The following is a 25,498-nucleotide window of genomic DNA, read 5'->3' as shown; positions in this document are numbered from 1 at the left end:
CGACGACCGGAATCGAAAACTTCGGAGTTGAAGAGTAGCGTCGACTGGAAACACATTCGAAACAATACCGTTGAAGCTGGTGAGGATTGCGCGCCGAAGGAAATCGGTTCCAACACGGAGCGCTGGAAATACATCTGAGCCTGGTGGCAGAAAAAAACAATCTGGGGATGGAGCTGATGCCCATGCGCAGTATGATCCAAAGGAGGAGTCACCTATCCTCTGACTTCCAAAGGCTTTCTAGAACAAAAACAAACTGCAAACATCCGGGCCCAACACTAGGTGGCCATCTATGCACAGTGTGTAAATCTGCAGCTCATATGCCTCGAACATTCAGGTTACAGGTAAAGTACGTTCTCGTTACTTTTGTAATCCGGTACTGGGTTCCTAGGTCCAGCACTGGGATCTCTACTTAAGACAGGTAAGTAATTACATTTCAGTAGTTGGTATAATTTTTAAGGAATATTTTAAGTTTTCAAAAGTAGACACTTAGAAGAAATTTCACAGAAAAGCAGACAATTCAGGTTACTAGCAAACCCGGCTAGGATTACTTTTGCGGTTCAGTAGTGAGCTACACGGTACAGTACTGGCTTCTCTCCTGATCACAGGTGAGTACTTCGGAATTCGGTAATCAGCTGATTTTATAGGAATATTTTAGAGTTTCAAAACTTCACACTTAGAAGATTTTTCGAGTCAAATCAGTCAATGTAATCCTATGGCAGGAAAGTGAGTTATTGGTTTCCAGGTGAGTACTCGACCAGTGAAGTTAAGGTTCTGGGCATAGACTCATGAGTCCCCCAAGGTCAGGTAGGTACAGTTGGTACACCCTCAGCGGCACAGGGGTAGCCGGGTGTAGAGGTAGTTAGGCCCAATGTTATCCAATGAGAGTCAGGGGGCATTCGGTTGGTGGCTGCTGGCTAGCAGTCCACGCTTCTGTGGGAGCTAGGATCGTGGTCACTTGCTCAGGGCAAATGGGGAAGTAGGACAGGACACAGGGTGCACGGCCAGAGGCACTCGGGCGGCTGGGTGCAGGGTGCTTTTGAGCCGTCGGGCGCTCAATGTCAATGGGAAAGGTAAAAAGTGAACAAAGGCTGCAGACTCGGGACGGTGATTCTTCAGGTGTGACCACCACTTCGAGAGGTAAGTTGCGATCTTGGAGAAGAGGTAGGTGCCCCAAAGGAAGGCACAGGGGGCCGCAGGACGCCGGGTGCAGGAGTGTCTTTGGGCGTCGGGAAATCTAACCCTCAGCTGGTCGCGGTTGGAGGGGTCCCTGGTACTGAGGCAGCAGGCGTCGTCTGGTTTGTCGAGGAGGGTCTTCGGGCACTGGACTTCGGGTCCCAGTCGCCGGGGGGACGTCCTCGTGGTCTTGGATCACTCGGGCACGGGCCGGGCTCGGTGGGTGCCGAGTGGTTTGGTCTGGTGCTTCCTGGCTGGCACCAGGGGTATGGTTGTTGAAGCAGAGCCTCTGCTTATGGGAGTCCCAGTCTTCAAGAGGGTCAGTCAGGCAGGTCCTCCGGGGGTCCCAAGGTTGCTGTCCGCAGGAGTCGCCAGGATTAAGCAGGAGCAGGTTCCAGGTTCCACAGGCCGGTAGGGCTGGGGCCAAGTCAGTGGTTATCGTCCTGCTGTTAGAAGCTGCATGGCGGGTCTTCTTCTTGCTTTTCTTTCTTCTTTTTATATCGGGATCTGAGGAAGGAAGGTTCACGGAGCCCCTAAATACTGAATTTAGGGGTGTTACAGGTAGGGCAAGGGCAGGGACCAATAGGTCCCTGTCCTGGGGTGGGTACACCCCCAAGTCTGCTCCTCTCCTGTGGGAGGGGGGCAGGGGCCTAGCTGTGATTGGGCAGGGCTCCCCATCTTCAAGATGGCCGGAGCCCTGGGTCGTGCTTCACCTCGCCTCTCTAACCTGAGGGGTGGGGTTGGCACAGGCTGGTACACCCCCCTTCCCGACGTAGGGTTTTCCGCCAGTCTTCCCGCCAGAGTGGGGGTCAGAACCAGAGGGGGGCAGTTGCTGGGTACAGCAAATGGTCTGGAGATGCTCACAGAGGCTACAGGCCTTTAAAGCTTCCCCCTGCCCATCCTGGGGTAGGAGACCTAATACCTTGCCCAGGATGTGCATTGTTGCAGGCCCAGGAGAGGGGGGGCTCACCATCCAGGGGTCCAGCAATATGCCTGCTGTGGGGCAGACTAGGCAGCCTCTCAGTCCAGACGTGGATTGTAGGTTTAGGTTTCAGGGGGCATCTCTAAGATGCCCCCTGGTGCATTTTACTTTAAATCTCACACTGTCATCAGTGCGGGTTTAATGTGCTGAGAAGTTTGGTACCAAACTTCTCAGTCTTCAGTGAGGCCATCATGGTGCTGTGGAGTTCGTAATGTCGACCTCCCAGCACCATATACTCTTAATGGCATCACTGCACTTACAGTGCCCAGGGATGGCCCTGGGTACTGTAGGGGCACAGTGCTCATGCACATGTGCCCACACCACTGGCATAGGGCACACCAGCTAGAGGGGTGACTGATGTATGCCAGCGCAGTGGGTCTTGTGGGCATGGCACACAGGGATGTGTGCCATGTCGACTCTTTGTTTAGTTCTGTACTTAGACACTCAGCCTGCAAAGGCAGTGTGTGGTTGTCAGGGTACAGGGCCCCTAAGGGTGGCACAATAAGTGCTGCAGCCCTTTGGGGCCTTCTCTGGTCACCATGCCATGGGTACCTAGGGTACCATTTACTAGGGGCTGACAGATGGCCAGAGCTGCCAATTGGGTTTTAGTTTCAACACAGTTTTAGGGAAGGAACACAGGCCCTGGGTACCTGGTTGGCAGGAGCCCAGGGCACACTCAGTCACAGCACATCAGCAGTTTGCAAAAAGTGGGGGCATACCAATGCAAGAAAGATGGCACTTTATCACAATGGTGTATCAGACAAGTAAAACTTAAATAATGAGGTCTAAAAATAAAAGGTATAAAAAGCATTGTGTCTTTTCCCCATCTAAAATTAGGCACTCATTTTTATTTTCTCCATTTAGGACCACAACAAACCCATATTTCCTATATGATTTATGCTTTTGTAATATATAGAGGGGTGAGGTCCCCTTTTTGGTTTATTACATTGAACAAGATTAGCACAAAACAAAAGCCCTGGCACTTTCATTCATTTTGGAGCAATCATTAATGATGTAAAAGCTATTATGGGTTAATGGGTCGCCATTATAATTTTATATATATATTTAAAATACTTTTTGGCCACTAAATACAGGTCCCAAAAAGATTATTTTTGCAAACATTTATTCCAGTTACACCTAAATGTACAAAGTGGGGTTCTTACCTTCCAAACTTATCTTCCATTAGTAGGTTGTAGTGTGTGGGATTGGCAATAAAACTCTTGGTAGTACCTTCACCCCATTTAAGTTTCAAGCTTTGATGGCTGAACACAACACATTCAAGGAATGGAGCATTTGGAGGCAATGCTTTAGTTTTTGCTTTAATTGAATGACTGAAAGGACCTGCACCACAGCCATTAACAGCCTGTATTCGAATTCTATGGGATAAAAAAAAGAGAATATATCACTAACGTATCTCCTATTCTTGAAAACTACAAAAATCAAGATATAGAAAAAAGTTTTCATGTGCAACAGACCATAACAAATATTTTTTTACTTAGGCATTCAAAGGGAATAGATTCTCACGGAAAAGATTTTCACAAGTGTCTTAATTCACCCTAAACTATTTTAGTTTGTTTTAGTTTGTCTTAGACGGGCAGCTTACAAAAAACAAAATACAAACACATATTTCCTATAAGGAAAATGTTACTTCCTCTTGAAGTGTCAGTTTGTAATGTGTAGATTCACTTTCTCTGCCTACTCCTATGATATAATGTTGAGCTCCGACATTACATAGACGTTTCAAGTCACAAGATGTACTGTGACTCTTTCCTTAGTCCAAATTACGCATGGGCACCAACTCCGCCCCAAATTGTTTTTCACTCAGTGGGTTAAAGTGGAGTGCTGAGTAAGACTACTGTGATGTACCATGCGCATTGTAAGATGTTAACAAATGCTAAGGTAAAATATGCAATATCTTTGCAATCTTCGGGAGGGAAGGGGCAGGGGAACCTACAGCACTGCACACTACTAACAGATGCTTAAAAGGTAACATTTTCAATTTTTTAGCATGCATGGCTGTAGATACCCATTTTTACATTGAATGTAAAGGAGTTTCCTCCCAAGCAGTGACTATCGGGCAGATGATGCAGGTATTTGGAAAAGAGTTATATGGCCAACCATAGACTGTCAACAGGCTAATATGTTCAAATAGTAATGTTTTGCAAAGGTGTGTGGTGTTGACCAGGTAGCTGCTTGCCAGAGGTGCAGTGAGTTTATCTTTGGGGTAGCAGGTTTGGATGCATTTGGAAATCCAACTTGTTATGCCCGTCTTGGAAATCGGGTAACGCTTGTGGAGCTTTGCAAAAGCTACAAAGAGCTGGTTAGATTTGCAGAAGGACTTAGTCCTATCAATGTAAAGAATTAGCGCTCCCTTGACGTCTAAGGTGTAGAACGCAGATTCTGCTATGGAATCACACTGGGGAAAGAATGCAGGCAGCTCAGTAGTTTGTTAAATTTGAAAAGGTGAGACTACTTTGGGCAGGAATTATGGATTGTTCTACTGACTATCCTATTCTTGTTTACCTGAAGGAATAGTTCAAGACCAGTGTATACCAGCAATTTGCTGCTGTGCCTTAGCAAAGTTATGGCTATTAAAAAGGCCACCTTCCAGAAAAGAAACTGTAGTTTGCAAGAGTAGTGGAGTTCAAAGACTGCCCCATTAGCCTTGAGAGAACTACATTAATGTTCCACACATTAAGGATTGAAGCGTTCTTGATAGTATCACACTTTTGAGTCACCATCATAAATGCTTTTACAAGGGGAGTTTTGAAAAGAGGTGAGTGTTCCCTGTTCTGCATGTATGCCACTACAGTGGATTAGTTGAGACATATTAAGGTAAACATAATACCTGCCTTCTCAATTTGTAACAGGTAAAAGGGTGATATCTTGAACCTGGCCTTTGAATGGATGCAGACGTGGACAAACCTCTTCCACTTAGTTGCATAACAGGTGCATGTATTGGGCCCATGTGCCCCACTCGGATGTATGACGGTACGACGCGGGCTATTACCACACGTACCGTTACAACGCGTGTTTTACAACGCAAGTCGTTACCACGACTTGCGCTGTAGGGTGCGGACTTAGGAATAGTTTAATTTACTATTCCAACACCAGTCCCCGTGGAAAGTAGGGAAGGTGTTGAAATAGTAAATTAACTATTCCTTGTCCTTGAGCGCCCTCCAGCGCAAGTCGTGGTTCCGACTTGCGTTGTAAGAGACGCGTCGTAATGGTAGCGCGGGGTAACATCCGCGTCGTAAAGGATGTTCCCCGCCCCACTCGATATGGTCATATACCCCTCATGGAGAATTAGGTTGCTAATCTCTAGGCTATCCTGTTTAAAACTATAAAAACTGATAAAGCCCTCAACAGTGAAAATATATAAACTCTAATAAACAGCTACACAACCACAAACTAAAATGGCATTCAACGAAAGGAAAGTCAGAGAAAATGAGTACATTTTTTTTAAGGAGCCACAACAATATAACACTGCAACACAAAGCAGCAGCAAGAAAGACTGCTGTAAGAACATTCTGTTTGAGTTTTGTTGTTTAGGGAATGTCACACAAATAGGGGTTCTTCTTCCTTTTGTTTCCTTCAGTTTTGTGTGTTTGGATTAGAGGGGCTGGTTTAGCAACAGGTTTTGGGTCTGACCTAATTATTGTACACACTGGGGGATATTAAAATAATATTTGATCTTTCGACAGTGTTTAGTTGTTTCACTGTTTGATGAAATAGCTGGCTCATACTAATCTTAGCCAATATGTACATTTACCCACAGACACAGAGTACTAAAAATTCTTTGATACATCAGCTGCCTTTCCTAACTAGTCAGTATAGACAGCAAGCCACTTACTAAACACCCCAGGATTTAAACATGCACTGCAGTGAGTAGTGATAGGTACCTGTGAAAGATTACTACTATCCAATACACATGGGATAATGGTAATAACACACACAAGAATTTCCATATACCAGCAAAATCCCCTGCTGCAAAATGTCCTGTTGGTATGTCTGATAACAACAGCTAACCCTGGCTTTTTACCTAACTGCCCTTTACAGCTGGGGTTTTTGGGTCTCTAGTTACAAGGTTCACTGCAAAATGTCAAGTCCCAGGATACAACGTAATGTCTGTTAAGAGGTCAGAACTGATCTGGAGTGATATATTTGCAATGGGGACACTTGCAGGTATGAATGTCCATATGAGACCAGCACTACCTTAATGTGGTCAGGAAAAGAGTGCAGATAAGCAGTGGCGAACATGCTTAAAGCATCAAGTTTGAAGTGCCTTAGAATGTAGGACTACAAATTAATCTGGTGAAATTCATTATTTTAAAGGTTTCACAAGGTATTATGCTGTTGGCAGGGTTGGCCATCCCTACAATGTCCGAATATTTAGTAAGTAGTGGGTAAATGACCCCGAACTGTGTCCATAAATTTGTTTATTAAAATGGTTGAATATGGAGGGGAGTCTACAGCTAGTGGTGTACATCACTTTTTGGTCTTCTTAAAATGCCACGTCTTCTACGCCTATTCAGATTTACCATTTGTCAGTTTGCATTGTAATATGTGATAAAATGCTAATAAACATATTTTTGACAAAAATGGTTGAAAATACAAATCTTACTTGTTTAATCCATTAACAGACCTGTAAAACAGACAGAGGGCCACGTTTAGATCCTTTGTAGCCCGTCAGCCTTATTTAAACATAACTCATTAGTGTAGTTACCTCTAACACAGCACCATTTGCAGTACTCACGTCATTTCTGTCCTGATTAGACCCTCACACTACAAGTAGGGTTGATAGTTGTCAACAATACCAAAGGATTGTCGAAAGAGCAAAAGAGCCAGAGAACAATCTGGCTGGTCTTTTTTTGTATCACGAAGTATGAGTTACTTACCTTCGGTAACGATGTATCTGGTAGAGACGATTCTAGCCGCAGATTACTTAACGTTGAATTATCCTGTGCCGTGAGACTGTATCCAGAATTGTTTTGCCCAGCATCCCTGTGCACCGGGGGGACGGCATCACGCGACTCCGCCCAGGCATCGTACCTGTATGTGACGTCAGCGAGGTCACATAAGTCCCACCCCGGCATGCCTACGTTAGTTTTCTTATGAGAACTTTTCCGCGCCACAAAAAAAAGGAATGGTGACGAACAACACCATAAGGAGCAGTGTCAACACTGCAGTACCCAAAGGCAGGGAAAAAAGGGAAAGAACAGAGATGTCACCCTGCCAGAATGTAGACAGCCCCCCTCACTCCCCCCCCGGAGACAAGGAACACATGTAAAATGTCAAGACAACATGTAGCAGGACTACACCCCCAACCAAGAACAATGAAGGGGAACCAGTTCCAAGACAAGCAGGAACGACAAACCTCCAAGGCAACCCCAGCACAGAGTTTGACAACCCCCCAAACAAACAAAGGGCACAGGCACGGCCAGAGCACCCCAACCCATAGGATAGCAGAGGGGCCATAACTTTAGCAACAAAAAAGGGGAGAAGGAGGGGAGGGAGAGAGTGAAGGCAAGCCCCAATCCCGGGGCAACCAGAGAAGAGGGACACAGGAGTACCTCTAAAACCCATCCTCTAATGAAAAGCAGAGTTTGAAAATGTGCCACCTTAGGACACTTCAACAGCACTAGCAGGATACGAACCCTAGTCCTGTGAGATCCCTGCCACCAGAGTCACAAGACTTACCATTGAGCTATAGCTCCTGGTCCAAAGATGAGGAAAGGAACAAGAAACAAGACAAATCATCCCATCAAAAAGAACGAAGGGATGCACTCACAGAAGACGTAGCCACACCCCAGAAGGCGAGTGCAGAAGACCAAGCCAAAGATCCTTGCAGAACGGGGAGGAAGGGCGGGCCGTGAAGGAATCTGCGGCTAGAATTGTCTGTACCAGATACATGTTAACGAAGGTAAGTAACTCGTACATCTGATAGAGACTACTAACTGCAAATTCCCTAACGTAGAATGGATACCCTAGCCATACCCACGGGGAAGGAGGATCTGCAATAGGAACCCACCAGCTTGGACATAACAAAGAGTCCCACCGGGGACTAGTCCATCGGACATGGCGAGGAGCCCAGTCCCCCAGGCAAGGGGAACCCCTACAAGCCGAACACCACCGACCCCAAGGGGAGTGTGGGAAGAAGAAAGAAGAGGAAGCCCGTTCACACTCAACGGAGGAAACAAGGGCAAGGCAACCGAACCTCCATCCAAGGCCGAGGAAGAAGATCAACCTAGAGGCTCCAAGGAGACGAGGGAAGAAGAAGGCAAGCCGCCCCCCACCGGGAACACACCCCGCGAAGAGGGCAGCTGAACCCATCATAGCCAGAAGTCAAGAGACCAGACAGAACGACGCCGACAGCAATAAAGGAGTCGGAAGCAGAAAGAGTAGCTCGGGGCACCCAGGAAAACCGGACAGGCTGCTCCTGAAAGAGGGAGGAACACAAAATCCATCTCATCCCCCAGGACAGACATGAAGGTGAAGAAGGGCCCGGACACACCTCAGAGAGGGGCCCGCACACACGACCCAAAAAGAAGTAGAACCAGAGCCACAACGCCAGACCACAGACAGCAGGCAGACGAGGCGAACAGAGCAGCGACCCCAGAGAAGGACATCCCGGGGCGCCACCAAGGCATTCCAAACCAGCAATAAGGGAATTGCACCTGTAACGCACGTAAACGCCATGGAGAGCAGAGAGTCGAAGTCGACCACAAATCCCCAGCATAGAACAAGCTATATAACAGCTACCACTACCACACATAGGGTATGTTAAGTCCCAAGACAAGGGAACCCTCTTAGGAAGAAACGTCCGCAGCAGAGGACAAAAGTAAGAGCCGTGGGGAAAAACCCCAGCGGAAGGCTTGTTAGCAGCCAAAGAGAAAAAAACAGAAGGTCTAATCTCAGGGCCAACCTGGTGTAGATAAACTAGAACAAAAACACACAGTAGAGGGCTGGCCAGCATCCAACAGAACCACAGTCCCAACAAAAGGACTCAAAAGCACACAGATCACACAACTAGGGTGACCGGCCCCAACGAAAGAACATCACCCAAAGACCAGATCAACCCACAGGTCACTGAGGAGGAGGAGAAGAAGGAGGAGGAGGAGGGCGAGGAGGAGGAGGGCGAGGAGGAGGAGGAAGAGTAGGAGGAGGAGGCTGAAGCCCCACCAAGAGACTCCGGATGGCCGAGTCTGCCGGCGCATGGAACAAAAGAGTACCATCAAAGGGAAGATCCACTAGTCGTTACCTCACATTTTCCCGGACCACACTGTCCGGAAGCCAAGCATGGCGGCAAAGGGCAACCGAAGAAGCCATGGCACGACCAAGTACCTCCGAGATGTCCAGAGCGGGGCGAAGAATAAACGCCGCCAGCTCCCGGCCATCCAACGCATGGTGTCGGAAGTCAACTCCAGCATCCTCCTGAGAAGCGGCATATCCAAGGGACTCCACCGAGTCCCACAAGCAAGAGGTGGCCCTAGCCAACACACATATAGTGTCAAGGGCCCGCAGGCCCGCACTGGTCGAAGCGAACCTATCGCGCCTGCAAGAGTCCAGCCAGCGGGCCTCCCGTGATGGTGGAGACAACAGCGGTGGTAGGGATGGAAAAGCAGTCCGCAAAAGGGGACTCGAGGCAGAGGGATGGAGGGACAGACACACCGGGTCACGCAGTGATGGAAGGTGCCGGTGCAGAAGGTGTTGGGGAACCGGATCCCCCGTGGCGGGGCGCCCCCAAGTCCCCGTCAAAGAAGAATGGAGCGAACCCTCAAATGGAAGCAGCAGCTTCCTCCCACCAGAGCCCTGGTGGAGAACTTCCAGAAGATGATCCACTGGAATATGTGCAGCCGGATCACTCATGCGCAAAATACACACAGCCGTGGAAACAGCAGGAGCGAAGGCAGCACCCGCCTCCGTAGGGCCCCGCAGGGGAGGGGGAAAGTAGCTCCTCCCTAGTCAACAGCTGCAAACTAAGGCGACCGTCTCCTAGGCCAACTGGAGTGGGCAAAGGCCAGGTCCGGAAAGGAGAAAGAGGGACCGAGGAGTGGGGGACCTGTGGCTCCTCTGGCAAAAACCGTGACCGCGGTAACGGCGAGGAGCCGTCCTTTGATGACGTCAGGGAAAAAGCCACGACGCTGCGGCCCGTCTCTGGCGAGGATGACACCAGCAGGCACCCAACCTCCGGGGAAGAGCGGGCATCCGAGGCCGAGTCCACGACCCGATGCCTGTCCGGTGCCATAGAGTCCACAACCTGAAGCAGGACATCATCGTTGTCCAGCGCCAAAGAAGACACTGGACAGGCCTCCTCCACACCACACGGCGCACGAGACCGGGGCTGGGCCGGAGCCGAGGCGGCTAAGGGACGGCGCCGACTCGACCTCCGGCGAGGCAGCCACATGCGTGGAGGGACGACAGGGACACGGTGAGTAACAAGGAGTCTCCCGCCAGCCTCGACCCATGAGGGGGCGAGAGGGGCCCGACTCGACCTCCGACGAGGCAGCCGCTTGCGTGGAGGGATGAGAGGGGCCCAGGAAGGGCTAGCAGGGTCCCCCGCTAGCCTCAACCCATGATGGGATGAGGGGGGTCCGCTGACCCCTGTGGCGCTGCCAGGGCCAGCAGCCGCCGGCGCTGTAGCGGCGCCAACTCAGCCTCAGACAAGATCGCGACCTGTCCATAGGGCCGAGAGGGGCTCGGGGATGTGACCCGATCCCCGGTGACCTCCCGCGACACCACAGGGACTCCTGCTGGAGTTTGCGGCCAAGCAGATGTGCCTTGGTCCGAAGGAGAAAATCCCAAAGGGCCGTACCCCAACGGCACCACATCCTGCGAGCCTGGATCCGAACCAGTCGGCACCGGGGCCAGAGTTGCCAGTGACACCGCGGAGAGCCTCGCACTGCGCAAGGGATCCGTCGACGTCCAAGGAGGAGGAGGAGGAGGAGGAGGAGGAGGAGGAGGAGGAAGAGAAGCCAGCGGGGCCTGCAGAGCGGCCGCATATGTCTCCATCTGGGCTCTCGACGACCCCTCACCGGGAAACAGTTGATAGGAGGACGATACGCTGGGCCGCATCACCCGCGGAGATCCCACACCCCCAACAGGCCGGAAACCAGCTCTCGGAGACAAATTGCGACACTTACCGACAGGGGAGCGATGCTCTTGCGGCTTAGGAGAAGGATGAGGACGACGACGGCTATGTCGAAAACCTTCGGCAGAAGCTGACCGAGGTGACGAAGCCGATCTGGACATGCGAGCCGAGAGAAGTTTCTTCTGGCGCTCCCGCCGAGACTTTGGCTTCAACTGCTGGCACGCCTCGAAATCAGTGGAGCCATGATCTTCCCCCAAACACCACATGTAAATGAGGTGAGGGTCCGTCGCCGACATTAGACGTCCACAAGACAAGCACGTCTTAAAGCCCGAAGGCACCCGCACACTGTTCCCACAAACACGCACAATAGCGAAAGGGAAAGGCCTAAACAGGCCCGGAGCACGAACCGGATCCACGTTGCACGCGGAAAAGGAAAAACTGACGTAGGCGTGCTAGGGTGGGACTTATGTGACCTCGCTGACGTCACGTACGCGGACGAGGCCTGGGAGGTGTCGCGTGATGCCGTCCACCCGGAGTGCAGGGATGCTGGACAACATTTTTCGGATCCAGTCTCACACCTGGGGATAATTATACGTTAAGGAATTTGCGGCTAGTAGTCTCTATCAGATGGAAAATGCTACTTACCAGTATGCATCTGTTCTTGGCATGTAGAGCTGCAGAGTCTTACACTGTGCATTAGATCGCCACCTGGAGTTGGGCTCGGATGATTGCCTCAACGCTCTTCACGTTATTCGTGAATGGCGTAGTCTCTTTCCTGCTCGATATTAATGCTGATGCCCCAGTATTGGCGGGTGATAAAGTCCCCGCACTTCTTTTTGCGGATGATACGCTGTTGGTATCAAAAACTCCCGCAGGGTTGCAGAAGCTGCTGGACCGTTTCTGTCTGTTCTGTAAGCTTAGGGGCCTTGTAATAAACACCTCAAAAACTAAGCTCCTCTACTTCAACCCAAGTAGATTGTCAAGATCCACCCTTTCTCTCGATGGGGTGTCATTGGAACGTGTACAGGAATTTGACTACTTGGGAATTAGAATCTCAGATAAAATAAAATGGCAGCCTCACATAGATAAAATGGCATTAAACCACAAAAGGGTAGTTGGAGTGCTAGGGAGGGAACATCGTGCATCCACCTCTTAGCCCATTGCTCCTGCTCTTGATATCTATGCAGCGAAAGCTGTAGGCTGCGCCCTCTATGGCGCAGAGCTTTGGTGTTTGATTGTGTTGATGCCCTAGTCACTTCAGAGAACAAGTTTTTAAAGGAACTTGTATTGCTCCCGAGAGGTACCCCCACTAAACCACTCTTGAGTGATCTGGGTCGCCGCTCTATTAAGGATTTAGCCATTCTACGCCCTCTTTTATATTGGGCACGGCTATGGAGGACCCCGGAGCTCTCAAAGTATGTAGTTGGTTTAAGAGAAGTTATGAATCTTTATGGTGCCCACAAAATTAGCTGGATTAGAAACATAAAAAAGCTCTTACTTGTAACGGGCCTGCCAACTGAGTGGGAGCATGGGGTATCGTTATCCAAGGCCGAAATTAAGCGAGTATATTGGTCATGGGTTGACGACCAAGAACAGAGGGACCCAAATCTAGGTAGGCTGACTGAGGCGTTTCGACAGCATAAATTAAAGCCTCGTAAATTAAACCCTAGATTTTATTAAGAAACCAAGAGATAGATCCCTTTTTATCCAGTTTAGGCTGGGAACACTCCCCCTTCGTGACTATACTAGTAAGTGGAAGCCCCCGCACCAAACCTCTCCTGACTGCCCCTTCTGTGAAGGTACAATTTAAAATATCCCTCATGTCTTTTTTGTATGCCCAGCCTATGCTAAACCTAGAGAAAAGTGGCTTAAACCTGTGTGCCTACTGCTTGGAACCAGGGACCACTCCGCCGCACTTAGAATTCTTAAGGCTGATGTTAGCACAACCTTAGTGTGTGGGGTGGCCAAATTTCTTAGTTGGGCCTGGTTGATTAGGTTGAAGGCTACTAGATGATCCAACTTTTAGCTGATTTTTTTTATATCTATAAACCCTCTCAAAGCTGCTAAAGTTTAATCCATTTTTAAATTATTTATTGTAACATAAATGATTTTTATTGTAACCTTTTAACAAATGTATTGTCAATGACTTGTGATTTTATATTTTTATGTGCTTTTATGATATTCTGTATATCGAAATAAAGCTTTGATGATTGCATGTTGTTGTCATCTTGGAAGAAGTCTTTGTAGTCACGAAATAGGTGACTCCTCCCTTGGACGATAGTGCGCATGGGCATCGACTCCATCCTTAAGATTGTTTTTCGCCATGATGGGAAATGATGGAGGTAGTAGAAATAGAAAAACGGATGTCCATGTGTGTGTATCTAATTAAGATAGAACTGGAACAGATTCAGGCCCCGGGGAGGCGGGTGGGCGTGTGAGACGCTGTAGCTCTACATGCCAAGAACAGATGCACACTGGTAAGTAGCATTTTCCGTTCGAGGCATATGAGCTGCAGATCTCACACTGTGCATCAATTGTACAGCAGTGTCTCCCCTAACGGTGGTCACCTGTATCTGTTGCAGTAGTTTGAAAGAGTTTTGAGGACAGCTTGGACTACTGCAGCTTGCTGCTTGGCTTGCACATCAACACAGTAGTGTTTAGTGAAGGTGTGTGTTGTAGACCATGTTGCTGTCTTGCAGATGTCTTCTAGGGGAATGTTCCCTAAGAAAGCCATGGAGGCTCCTAGTTTGCGTGTGTGGAGTGCGTTCTAGGAGGAACTGTTAATGTACATTTTGCTTTCTGATAGCATATTTGTATACATTTTACAATCCACCTTGCAATTCCAGCTTTAGAGATGGGGTTGCCTTTATGTGGTGGAGAGAAAGCTGCAAACAGTTGCTTTGTTTTATGAAAGAATTTGGTCCTATCAATGTAATAGAGAAGAGCTCTTTTTACATCTAGAGTGTGTAGAGCTCTTTCTGCTACAGATTCTTGGGTTTCGAAAAAACACCGGCAACTCTACTGATTGATTTAGATGAAAAGGAGTAATTACTTTAGGAAGAAATTTGGGATTAGTCCGTAGAACCACCTTGTTACGGTGTAATTTTACAAATGGTTCTTGTATAGTGAAAGCTTGAATCTCACTAACTCTCCTAAAAGAGGTAATAGCGATAAGGAAAGCTGTTTTCCATGTAAGGAATTGCAGTTCACACTTATGTTAATGTTGAAACGGGGGTCCCATGAGCCTGGTAAGAACAATGTTTAGGTTCCACACTGGAGAGGGTGGTAACCTAGGAGGAATGATTTGTTTTAATCCTTCCATAAAAGCTTTGATTGCAGGTACTCTAAATAACAACATATTTTGTCTATTTTGTAGATATGCTGAAAGATGTAAACGTATAGATGTATATGCTAGATTACATCTTTGTAAATGGAGAAGGTAACAGATGATATTCTGGATGGAAGTATCTAGAGGATCAATTTGATTATTAGTGCAGTAAATGGCAAATCTCTTCCATTTTGCAGCATAGCAAGCTCTAGAAGTAGGTCTTCTGCCTTCTTTAATGATATTCATACAGTCTGGTGGCAGGTTAAGGTAACCAAACTCTAAGACTTCAGGAGCGGGAACGCCAGATTCAGTTGACTTGGATCTGGATGTCTGATGTCTCCATGGATCTGCGTTAGCATGGATGGTGTTAGACGCAGTCTTTGGTGTGGAACTAAAGAGAGTTCTAGCAGTGTGGTGAACCATGGTTGGCGTGTGTGGTATCTTGATGTACTCTTCTGGAGTCTAGAACACCGTTGTGTTCGGGATTCCAGGAGAGACAGTTAAGACCCAGGCTTTTAGATGAGACGTATCTTTACTTCTCTTATGAATAAAGTTTATAACTTATCTTATGAGTGCGAAGCATCTACTTCACCATACTGGCAACAATCGGAAAAAATATACAAGCCTGGAGTCCTGCTGAGATTGGAGCGGTTTTGGTGCAAAATCAAAAAGGTCATTTAGTCACCATTGGATTTGCATCTAGACCATTAAGGGGTGCAGAATGTAAATATTCTACTTTAGAAAAAGAAATGTTTGCATGTTGGTGGGGCATTGAATATTTTCGAAAATATGTATATGGTACTGTTTTCAAAGTTAGGTCAGATCATCGACCTTTTGTTGATTTGTTTACAACAAAAGGATGCGGTAGAGCCACATCAAGAATTGCAAGGTGGCAAGACAAACTACATGACTTTCATTTCAAAGTAGAATATATACCTGGTGTAGAAAATATCTTGGCAGATTGTATATAAAGATTACCTGTACCTGATGACAAGGTTGTTGAGGAAGACAATGATTTAGAAAATGTTATTTCTAATTGTGAGGTGACAAATGGATGCATACAAGAGAAGGAATAGAAACGGTCATGTGAAAACGATAATATACTCAAAGAGGTCGTTAAATATGTAAAGTCATCATGGCCCAGAAAAATAGATTTATCAGAAAATGTTCTGCCTTTCTTTCAGATTGCTCATGAGTTGTCTTTAAAAGATGAGGAGTTGGTGAGAGGTTTACAATTGGTCGTACCACGTGATTTACAACAAATTATCCTAGACATGGCTCATGAAGGTTATCCAGGTATGACAAGCATGAAAAGAAGGATTACAAGTGAATTTTGGTGACCAGCTATGGACAAAGTCATTGAAAGTAAAGTCAGAGATTGCATGGAATGTTGTTTAAGTGATAAATCTCAGAAGACTATTTCTTATGCACATTTTCCGATACCTAGACATTGTCGTGTGTGGCAATGTGTTTCATTGGACATTGCGGGTCCTATGTGCTTTAATAAGAGTTCCGTATATGTCATCATACTTATCGATCAAATGTCGCAGTGGCCTGAAGTAAAAATTGTTTCCAATATTACTTCAAAAGTGGTGATACAATTTTTAAATGAAGTCTTTGAAAGAGAAAGTTTTCCTGAGTCTATCATAACTCATAATGGTGTACACTTTGTATCCACCGAGATGAAAGATTTTCTGGAGGGTCACGGCATTATTCATAAACGTGCTTCCGTTTATTATCCACAGAGTAACGGAATTGTGGAAAGATGGATCAGAGTATTTAAAGAAGGGTTAAAGTTAGCCATGTCAAATGGAAAGGATTGTAAACAAACGATTATTGAAGTTCTTTGGTGCTACAGGAATACTCCTAGGAGTATGAGTGATTTATCTCCTTTTGAAAAAAAGAGAGGAAGGAAAATGGTATCTAATATGAGTCAAACGTGGATGAGAGATTTATTAGTTAACAATGATTACAAAAGTATTGACAAAAAGAGAGGATCTGTCCAGGACTGCCAGGATAAGGCTATTCCTGTCAATATCAATGATTGGGTACGTGTAAAGAAAGGTAGATTTGTCAGATCAGGTAAATCTCGGTTTTCTGATCCTTTGAAGTGGTGCGTGTTGGTCGCAGGTAGTTGAATTATCTGATGGTAATGTCTGGAGTTTGTCCAAAGTTATTAGGATTCCTCAGTGGTTATGGCCTGAAGAAAGGTTAAATGATTCAACTAGGTCTGGGTTGTCCAAATCTGCTAATAGTAGGACAAATTGGAGAAAGTTCACCACTCCACATTGTGAAAATCCACATAACCAGCATGTACAAAGAACACGTCAACGTCCTGTGTGGTACAAGGATTATTATGTTGACAAGTGACATCATCTGTAATTATTCTAATGTTTCAACTAATTGTATGTACATATGACCAATGACTTGCTTATAATGTCATTACATATGTTACTACTGTTTTCTTTTCTGCAGGCTTATGGAATATATAAATGTTGCTTATGTTCACATTCTATAATTTTTATTTTACAAATATGGGAATGTATTTTCTTGTTAATTTATTTATTTATGTATTATACATTCTTTATTTGTTTTACTATTAGCTTATTTCTTAAAATGTTTACGAAGGGGAATGTGTGGTATATTGATGTACTCTTCTGGAGTCAAGAACACCGTTGTGTTCGGGATTCCAGGAGAGACAGTTAAGACCCAAGCTTTTAGATGAGACGTATCTTTACTTCTCTTATGAATAAAGTTTATAACTTATCTTATGCGTGCGAAGCATCTTCTTCAACATAGCGTGCCCATGTGTGAGCTACAAGGATCTATTTGAGAGATTGTTGTCTCAGCTTGCATACAACTAGTGGCATTAGTGGGATTGGCGGAAAAGCGTAAGCAAATCTGCCTGACCAGTTAATCCATATCACATTGCCCTTGGACAGCGGGTGTGGAAACTTGGCGGTGAAGGTTGGGCATTTTGCGTTTTCGTGTGTGGCAAACAGATCTATGTGTGCATGACCCCACTTGTGAAAGAATGGTAGAAGAACTTGCAGATGTAGTTCCCATTCGTGAATCTGTTGTGTCTGTCGACTTAACAGATCTGCTATCTGATTGTGAACTCCTGGAAGGTGTTCTGCAAGCAGCTATATCTTTTGTGGAATGGCCCATCTCCAAATGTTTTGTGCGAGCTGGGACAGTTGCAGGGAATGTGTGCCTCCTTATTTTTGAATATAGTACATAGCTGTTATGTTGTCCGCCCGGATCAAGACAGCTTTGTTCTGTACATGTACTTGTAAGGATTTTAGTGCTAGGAATATTGCTAGCAGCTCTAGGTGATTGATGTGAAGCACCTTTTATTGAGCCGTCCATTTCCCCCGAGATGTATGGTGGAGCAGATGGGCTCCTCATCCTGTGAGGGATGCTTCTGTTGTCAGTACTATCTGTGGCACAGGTTTGAGGAACGGCCGCCCTCTGGACACGTTTTTGGTGTTCCACCATTGCAGAGAGCGATGTTTGCGGCTGTCCACCAACACCAGGTCTGTAAGTTGTCCTTGAGCCTGATTCCACTGATGTGTTAGACATTCCTGCAATGGGCGCATTTGCAGTCTTGCATATGGTACAATAAAAATGCAAGATGCCATCATGCCCATTAGTTGCATGAACACTCTGGCTGGGAGAGAGTGTTGGTTTTGAAACTTTGTGACGAAGGCTTGAATGCTCTGTATCCTGGCTGGACTGGGATAAGCTAGAGCTGTATCGGTGTTTATGGTAGCCCCTAGGGATTAATGTACATGAGAGGGCTGGAGATGTGACTTGTAATTGATTGTAAACCCCAAGTCGTGCAGTGTTTGAATTGTTTGAAATCTGTGTTGGACACACTGATTGAATGACTTTGCTTTTATGAGCCAATCGTCTAAGTATGGGAAGACGTGGATATGTTGTCTTCTGAGATGTGCTGCTACTACTGCTAGGCACTTTGTAAACACTTGTGGTGCAGTTATGACCCCGAATGGAAGGACTTTGAACTGATAGTGTTGTCCTTCTAGTACAAATCTGAGATACTTCCTGTGAGAAGGATGTATGGGAATGTGGAAGTAGTCGTCCTTGAGGTCTAGTGTGGTTAGGAAATTGCCTTGTTGCAAGAATGGAAGCACTTGTTGTAAAGTGATCATGTGAAAATGAGCTGAGTGTATATGCAGATTGAGAGGCCTTAGGTCTAGAATTGGTCTTAGTGCTCCGTCCTTTTTGGGTATTAGGAAATAGAGTGAGTAAAGCCCTGTTCCTTGATGTTGCAACGGAACTAGCTCTATTGCACCTTTTTGCAGCAATAAGAGAACCTCTTGCTGGAGCAGCGTTAGATGTTCTGTGAACATTGGACGCTGTCTGGGTGGTATATGTGAAGGGGTAGCCATAAGCTCTTGTTAGTAACCATACTGGAAAATTTGTCTTACCCACTTGTCTGTTGTGATGGAATTCCAGACAGGTAGGAACTGTGTTAGTCTGCCCCCTACAGGAGTGGAATGCTGTTGGGGAAGGAGAAGGAAGTCACTGTTTTGTGTTGGGAGAGGTTCAATTATTGTTATTTCCTCGACCTCTTCCCTTGGTGTTGTTGCCTCTGTAGCCTCCTCTAAAGTATCCTCTATTGGAGGATGTGTGTGTATTTGTTTTAAAGAAAGCTGAATTGTCTGCTCCAGCTTGTTTGGAGGCTCCTCTGTAGAAGTCCTCATGTAACGTAACTGGTGCTATGTAAAGCGCTCTGATACCTGATTCGGTTTGGGTCTAGTTTGCGCTATATAAAACTCTAAAAAAAAAAAAAAAAGGAGTGACGAAAGGAGCCTCGTGCTTGGCTGGACTGCAGAGCTCACATAGACTTCGCTGTGTCAGAGTCTTTCTTCATTTTTTCAAGTGCTGTGTCTACCTCTGGACCAAACAATTGTTGTTGGTTGAATGGTTGATTTAAGATAGTAGTTTGCACTTCTTGCTTAAATCCTGAAATGCGTAGCCACGCGTGACGTCTAGGGAGGACACTGGTGTTTATTTCTCTGGATGCAGTGTCTGCTACATCAAGTGCACATTTAATGGAGGCATTTGATATAAGCTTACCCTCTTGTATGAGGTCATTTGCTTGTGCCTTAAATTGGTCAGGTAGATGTTGTAAGAGCTTCTCTAACTAATCTTAGTGAGCCCTGTCGCATCTTGCGAGAAGGGCCTGTGTGTTAGCGATGCACCATGTATTGCTAGCTTAGGCAGCTATTCTTTTCCCTGAAGCGTCTATGATCTTTGATTCTTTATCAGGTGGTGCTTCACCTGATGTTTGGGAATTTGCTCTTTTCCTAGCGTTTGAAACTACTAGGGTTTCTAAGGGTAGCTGTTTTTTAATGTAGGCAGGGTCCCCAGGAGTCGCTCTGTACTTTTTCTCTATCCTTGGGTTTATGATTCTAGCTCGTACAGGATCTTTAAACACTTCTGGTGCATGCTTAATGACTTCTTTAATCATTGGCAGTATTTGCACAGATTTTTGGGAGTGTTCAAAAGTGCCTAATAAAAAATCTTCCTCTGCCTCATCTGAATGCATGGTGACATTGTGATAGATGGCAGCCCTATTAATTAAGTGTCCAAACCAATATTGTCTTCTGGAGGAGAAGATTTAGATGGATATGTATGTGGGTCAGGAATATCTGGTACATCCTGTGGGTTTAGATACTCCCAGTCTGATGAACCTGTTGGGTAGGGAAAAGGGTCATCTGGGTCTCTCCCTCCCTCGATGCTATACTCATCATCAACATCCTGAGGAGGTGTATGTGGTGGAGAATGAGGAGGAACATTTTGAGGTGAAATGTTTAAGGGAAGAGGAGGAGAAGGAGATACAGGAGAAGAAGGGTGCATAGGAGATATGGCAGAGTCCTTCTTCTTGACAGGCACTGGAAGTGTAGGTGCTGTATGTGACTTCCTCTTCCTGTGAGATGTAGTGGAAACATGTCCTGTTTCTGGATCAATGTAGATCCTTTTTTGTAAAGGATCTGGTTGGAAAAGCTCCTCTTCTTGAGGCACAGCCTTCGGGCCGATTTTTTCGATTCCAAACCAGTTTGTTGCTTGTCTTTAGCCTTAGGAGCTGATGTTGAGTCCTTTCGCGTAGATTTCGGCACAGAAGATATTGTCTTTGGAGCCGAAGCCTGTTCCGTGGACTTGGAAGCATCGGAAGCAGGGTTTGTCTCTTTCGGCATCAAGGGTATCGGCTTCGAAGTGGAAGCTGTTTTCGGGGCATCGGAAACAGGCTTCTTTGTTTTCGAAGCCGCTTTGTCGCTCACAGTTGACGGTTTTGGAGTGTCTTTTGGAACCGGGACTTTTTTTTGTTTCAGTGCCGAGGGAGCAGGTGGTATCGGCACATTCGGTTTGCTCGGTATGGAGCTACCGGAAGGCTTCATTATTTTCTTCGGAGCCGGGCTCGATGGCGGGGCTTTCGAAGTATTTTTTCGGTCTCGACTGGGCCCCGCAGGCGTAGTGTTGACCTTTGCCTTCGATTTTGGTGTTTGGGCTGGGGTAGGGGCAGTGGTACTCACGCGTTGGCCCAAAGTTATGGAGTCATCAGAGTCATCTGCCTCGGATACGATCTGGAGATCATCGGAATCTTCTTCTGGGACGCATGGACCTTCATCGAAGATATCCACCGGTTCCGGAGCTGGTCTCTGCATATCGCGTTGCCGGGCCCACCGATCTCGAATGGTCTTTTTCGATCGAAAGGATGCACAGGCTGTGCAGCTGGATTCGTCATGTTCTGGCGATAAGCACAGGTTACAGACCTCGTGATGGTCACTGTGTGGAAATTTTGCTCCGCACTCGGGGCATCTTTTGAATGGCGTCCTTTCCATGAGGTGTAGGCCTCATGGCGTGGTAGGCCCAACGGCCCGCGTCGACGACGGGAATCGAGCTGATGAAGTCGAGTCGATGTTTATCGGTATTGAAAGTTGTTTGGTGAAGTTTGAAGAAAATTATTACGTGTCAAAGTACTTGAAAAGTAGATTTCGAACCGGAGCGGAAAAGTTTCATCCGAACCCAGTGGCAGAAAAAAACAATCTAAGGATGGAGTCGATGCCCATGCACACTATCGTCCAAGGGAGGAGTCTCTTATCTCGTGACTACAAAAGACTTCTTCCAAGACGACAACATGCAATCAGCCGAGCCCAACACCAAGTGGCGATCTAATGCACAGTGTGAGATCTGCAGCTCATTTGCCTCGAACATAAATATTACAACAACCTTGTGTAGACAAATAATACTGTTTTAAGTCACTTAACTGTCACTTATTTCTTTAGGTCAGGTTATGGTCATTTTACTTAGGGTTCTTTCTTTCTTTTTTATCACTCCTTGTCTTAATAACACCACTATCAGAATCTAATGCGTAACAAAAATATATGTTTAGATTTAAAATATAAATCTTGCTGAACAATTCCTTTTTGTATTGTACTATACTAAAATAAATAAATAACTCAGTTCGGCTGAATTGAGTTGTAAGTAAGGCAATGATTGGGCTACTTGATTTAATTTGTGTTTATATTAATTTTTGGCAGATATGTTCTGCTTCATCATCATCTTTTCCTTATTAAATCAATGCAAAATAAAATTGTGGTAACACAAAATTGTTTTTGAAATGAGTTCCATGTGAACACTTGTAAGTTGATACTTAATACCTAGTTCTCATGGAGATATGGGTTGCTCTTGTTTTCTGAAAGAATAATTTGTAGATAGGAAGCCAATGCAGCAAAACATAAGCGTATTCAAGTGTAGGAAAGGCCAAAGAGCTGTAAATGATGAAGGTAGCAAATAATATTCTGCTCAGTTCCATTGAATGGGTCAATGTTCCTATTACAGCAGTAAAAGACAAATCTTTTCCACTTCGCTGCATAACAAGCTAGGGTGGTAGGCCTGCAAGCTTCTTTAAGAATGGTCATACATTCAGGTGGGAGATTGAGATGACTGAATTCTATGACCTCAGAAGCCAAATCACAAGGTTGAGTTCCTTTGGATTTGGATGTATGATTTCTCCATGGAGTGCAAAGGTCCGTTATGAGTTGAAACTTCTTGCGGGCAACTATGGAAAGCTCAAGTAGTGTTGTGAACTGGAGTTCACGGGCCCAAGTGGGAGCTACTACAATGAGGTTGAGAGAGGTTTGCCTGAGATTCCGAACCAAAAATGGAAGAAGAGGGAGAGGCGGAAAAGCATAGGTAAATATCCCTGACCACTTCAACCATAAAGCATTGCCCTTGGATAGAGGGTGTGGGAACATGGAGGCGAAGTTTAGGCATTTTGTATTGTCTGTTGTTACGAGCAGGGCTATCTTTTGAAATCCCCACCCATGGAAGTAGGGGAGGAGGACTTGGGGGTGGAGTTCCAACTTCTGGATTTGTTGCCGCAACCTGCTGAGGAGGTTATGTTATGTTATGTTATGTTATTTTTGAGCTTCTATAGCGCACGGCCACTCCAGTTGGAGCATCCCGGCGCTGTCTGTCGCTGCAGTGCTCGTCTTCGTGGTATTCAAGTGAATACCACGAGCACTGCAGCGACCTTTTAACTACTAAATAGCTCCGGCACAGACGAACCCGCCTGTGCTCTACTTTCTCAATCCCGGACTGTCCGCACTTTCTGCCCCGTGCTCACCCGATGACCGGGTTGGAATTAACACCGGTTCTTAGATCACACGAATTACGCCTTTACAGCCCTGAAGAGTCACAGGTTACCTCCTGTTGATGAAACACGTTACCTCCTGTTGACGAAACACGTGTCGGCTGGCGTTGTATGTTTATGAAAAAGAAAGAAACCTACATAAAAACAACGTGATTTTTACACGACCGGTGTCGACCTTACAATCTTGTATGAATTCCTCAGTAACTGTACTGTTTATCTTACACGTATGCCCAGTACCTGCTATATGTTTGTCTGGCACCAAGGATCCTCATCTTTGGCGCCTTGAGGGATTTAGGGTATTTCCCCATACTGGCTGCACCGTGAAAACTCTGCCAATCTTATCACTTACTGATCTATCATTTACACATCTGTTTGACCGCCAGCGTCCTGTTCCTCTCCAAACCCTACGTAAGCCTTCCAAAGTCGTTGTCTGTGCCTGGGAGGTGTTCCGCTAACAGATGGATATTGTGATGTATCGCCCAAAACCAAATTGTCTGAGATAGGTGTAATAGTTGTAGAGAGCATGTTCCCCAGTTTTTGTACATAGTACATGGCTGTCATATTGTCCGCCTGGACTAAGACAACCTTGCCTATCAGGTAAGGTAGGAACACTTTCAATTCTAGGTGAACAGCTTGAAGCGCAAGGAAGTTTATGTGGAGACCTTGGTGTTTGGTGATCCACAGACTCTTAACTGTCAGATCCTGTAGGTGAGCATCCCATCCTGTGAGGGATGTGTCCACTGTAAGCATGATATGTGGAACAGGGTTGAGGAACAGCCAACCTTTTAACAGGTTCCGAGTGTTCCACCACTGCACAGAGCAATGAATACGGCTGTCTATCAACACTAGATCCTGTAATGGACCCTTCGACTGAGACCACTGTCATGCCAAACATTCTTGCAGCGAAAGTATGTTCAATCATGCATGTGGCACTATGCTGATGTATGAAGCCATCATACCCAGCAGATGCATGACCGTTTTGACTGTTAAATGTTGATTGGATTGAAACTGTGGTAGCAGTGTCTGTAAATGTTGAATTCATACTGTATTGGGATAGGCTAACCCTACGTGTGTGTCGAATACAGCCCCCAGAGAGGGCTGAACTTGTAAGGTTTTGGACACTGATGATAAACCCTAATTCATGGAGCAGATCTTTGGTGACCTGAGTGTGTTTGTGACCCAGAGGGAGGGTACTAGCGGTGATACAACAGTTACGGGAAGACGTGGATGTTTTGTTAGCGTAGATGTGCTGCTAACACCGCTAAGCACTTGGAGAATTCTCGGGGTGCAGTGACCACCCCAAATGGGAGGACTTTGAGCTGGTAATGCTTGCCAGCTGTGACAAATTGGATGTATTTGCAGTGTGCTGGATAGATTGGAATGTGAAAGTAAGAGTCCTTTAAGTTCAGTGCTGACAAAGTCGCCTTGCTGTAGAAGTAGGATCACGTCTTGAAGTGTGGCCACATGGAAACACTGACAGGATGTAATGATTTAAGGGCCTGACATCTAAGATTAGCAGGAGTGAACCGTCCTTTTTGGGAATGAGAAACTACAGGGATTAGACCGCTGACCCTTGATGTTGAAGAGGAACAGGCTCTATTGCTCCTTTGAGCAAGTAAGGTTGTACTTCCTGTGTAAGCAGTTGTTGATGTCCTAGAGAGTTTGTGTGTGCGAGGTGGAATGTTTGGAGGTGTGGTGATGAGCTCCAGACAATAACCATGTTGGATAATGTTCAACTCCCACTGATCAGATGTTATGGATTGCCAGGAAGGGAAAAACTGCTGTAATTGACCCCCAACAGGTGTGAGAGGATCGGGGGAAGAAGAGGGAAGACACTGCTTGTTGTTGGTTGAGGCACCATATGAGGAAGTACCTATGCCCCGAAGCACCTCTGCCCAGACCTTTCGAGTTGTTAGCCTTGTATGTGTCTCTGAAATAACCTCTTGAGGGAGAGTTATGAGTTTGTTGGCTGTAGGAGGAGGAAGAGGCATCAGAAGATGCTGCTTTGGAATCTGCCCTATATGAGGAGCGACAAAAGGAACCACAAGAGATGGGTGTTTGAAGTGCACCCAAGGACTTAGCTACCTCAGTGTTCTTCTTCATCTTTTCCAGAGCCTGGTCCATTTGTGGGCCAAATAGGTGCTCCACGTCAAAGGGGACATTGAAAAGTGTCTGTTGGGCTTCTGGCTTGAAGCAAGACATACACGGTCAAGCATGTCTGCATAAGAGGACACTGATGTT

At 46.2% G+C, this 25,498-nt stretch overlaps 1 protein-coding gene across 3 annotated transcripts in view; it reads right to left on the bottom strand.

The window, feature by feature from the left end:
* Positions 1 to 25,498, bottom strand: part of LOC144829404 (fibronectin type-III domain-containing protein 3a-like) — a 618,864-nt gene that overhangs the window by 149,794 nt on the left and 443,572 nt on the right. For all 3 annotated transcript variants that reach the window (XM_078688524.1, XM_078688526.1, XM_078688525.1), the window contains one exon: positions 3,319 to 3,531. In XM_078688524.1, coding sequence (XP_078544650.1) covers positions 3,319 to 3,531 — 213 coding nt within the window. The remainder of the gene's footprint in view (positions 1 to 3,318; positions 3,532 to 25,498) is intronic.

The sequence above is a fragment of the Lissotriton helveticus genome, chromosome 4_1 (genome assembly GCF_964261635.1).
Source record: "Lissotriton helveticus chromosome 4_1, aLisHel1.1, whole genome shotgun sequence".
NCBI lineage: Eukaryota > Metazoa > Chordata > Amphibia > Caudata > Salamandridae > Lissotriton > Lissotriton helveticus.
The sequence above is the reverse complement of the archived record's forward strand: the minus strand, read 5'-3'. Positions and strand labels throughout refer to the sequence as shown.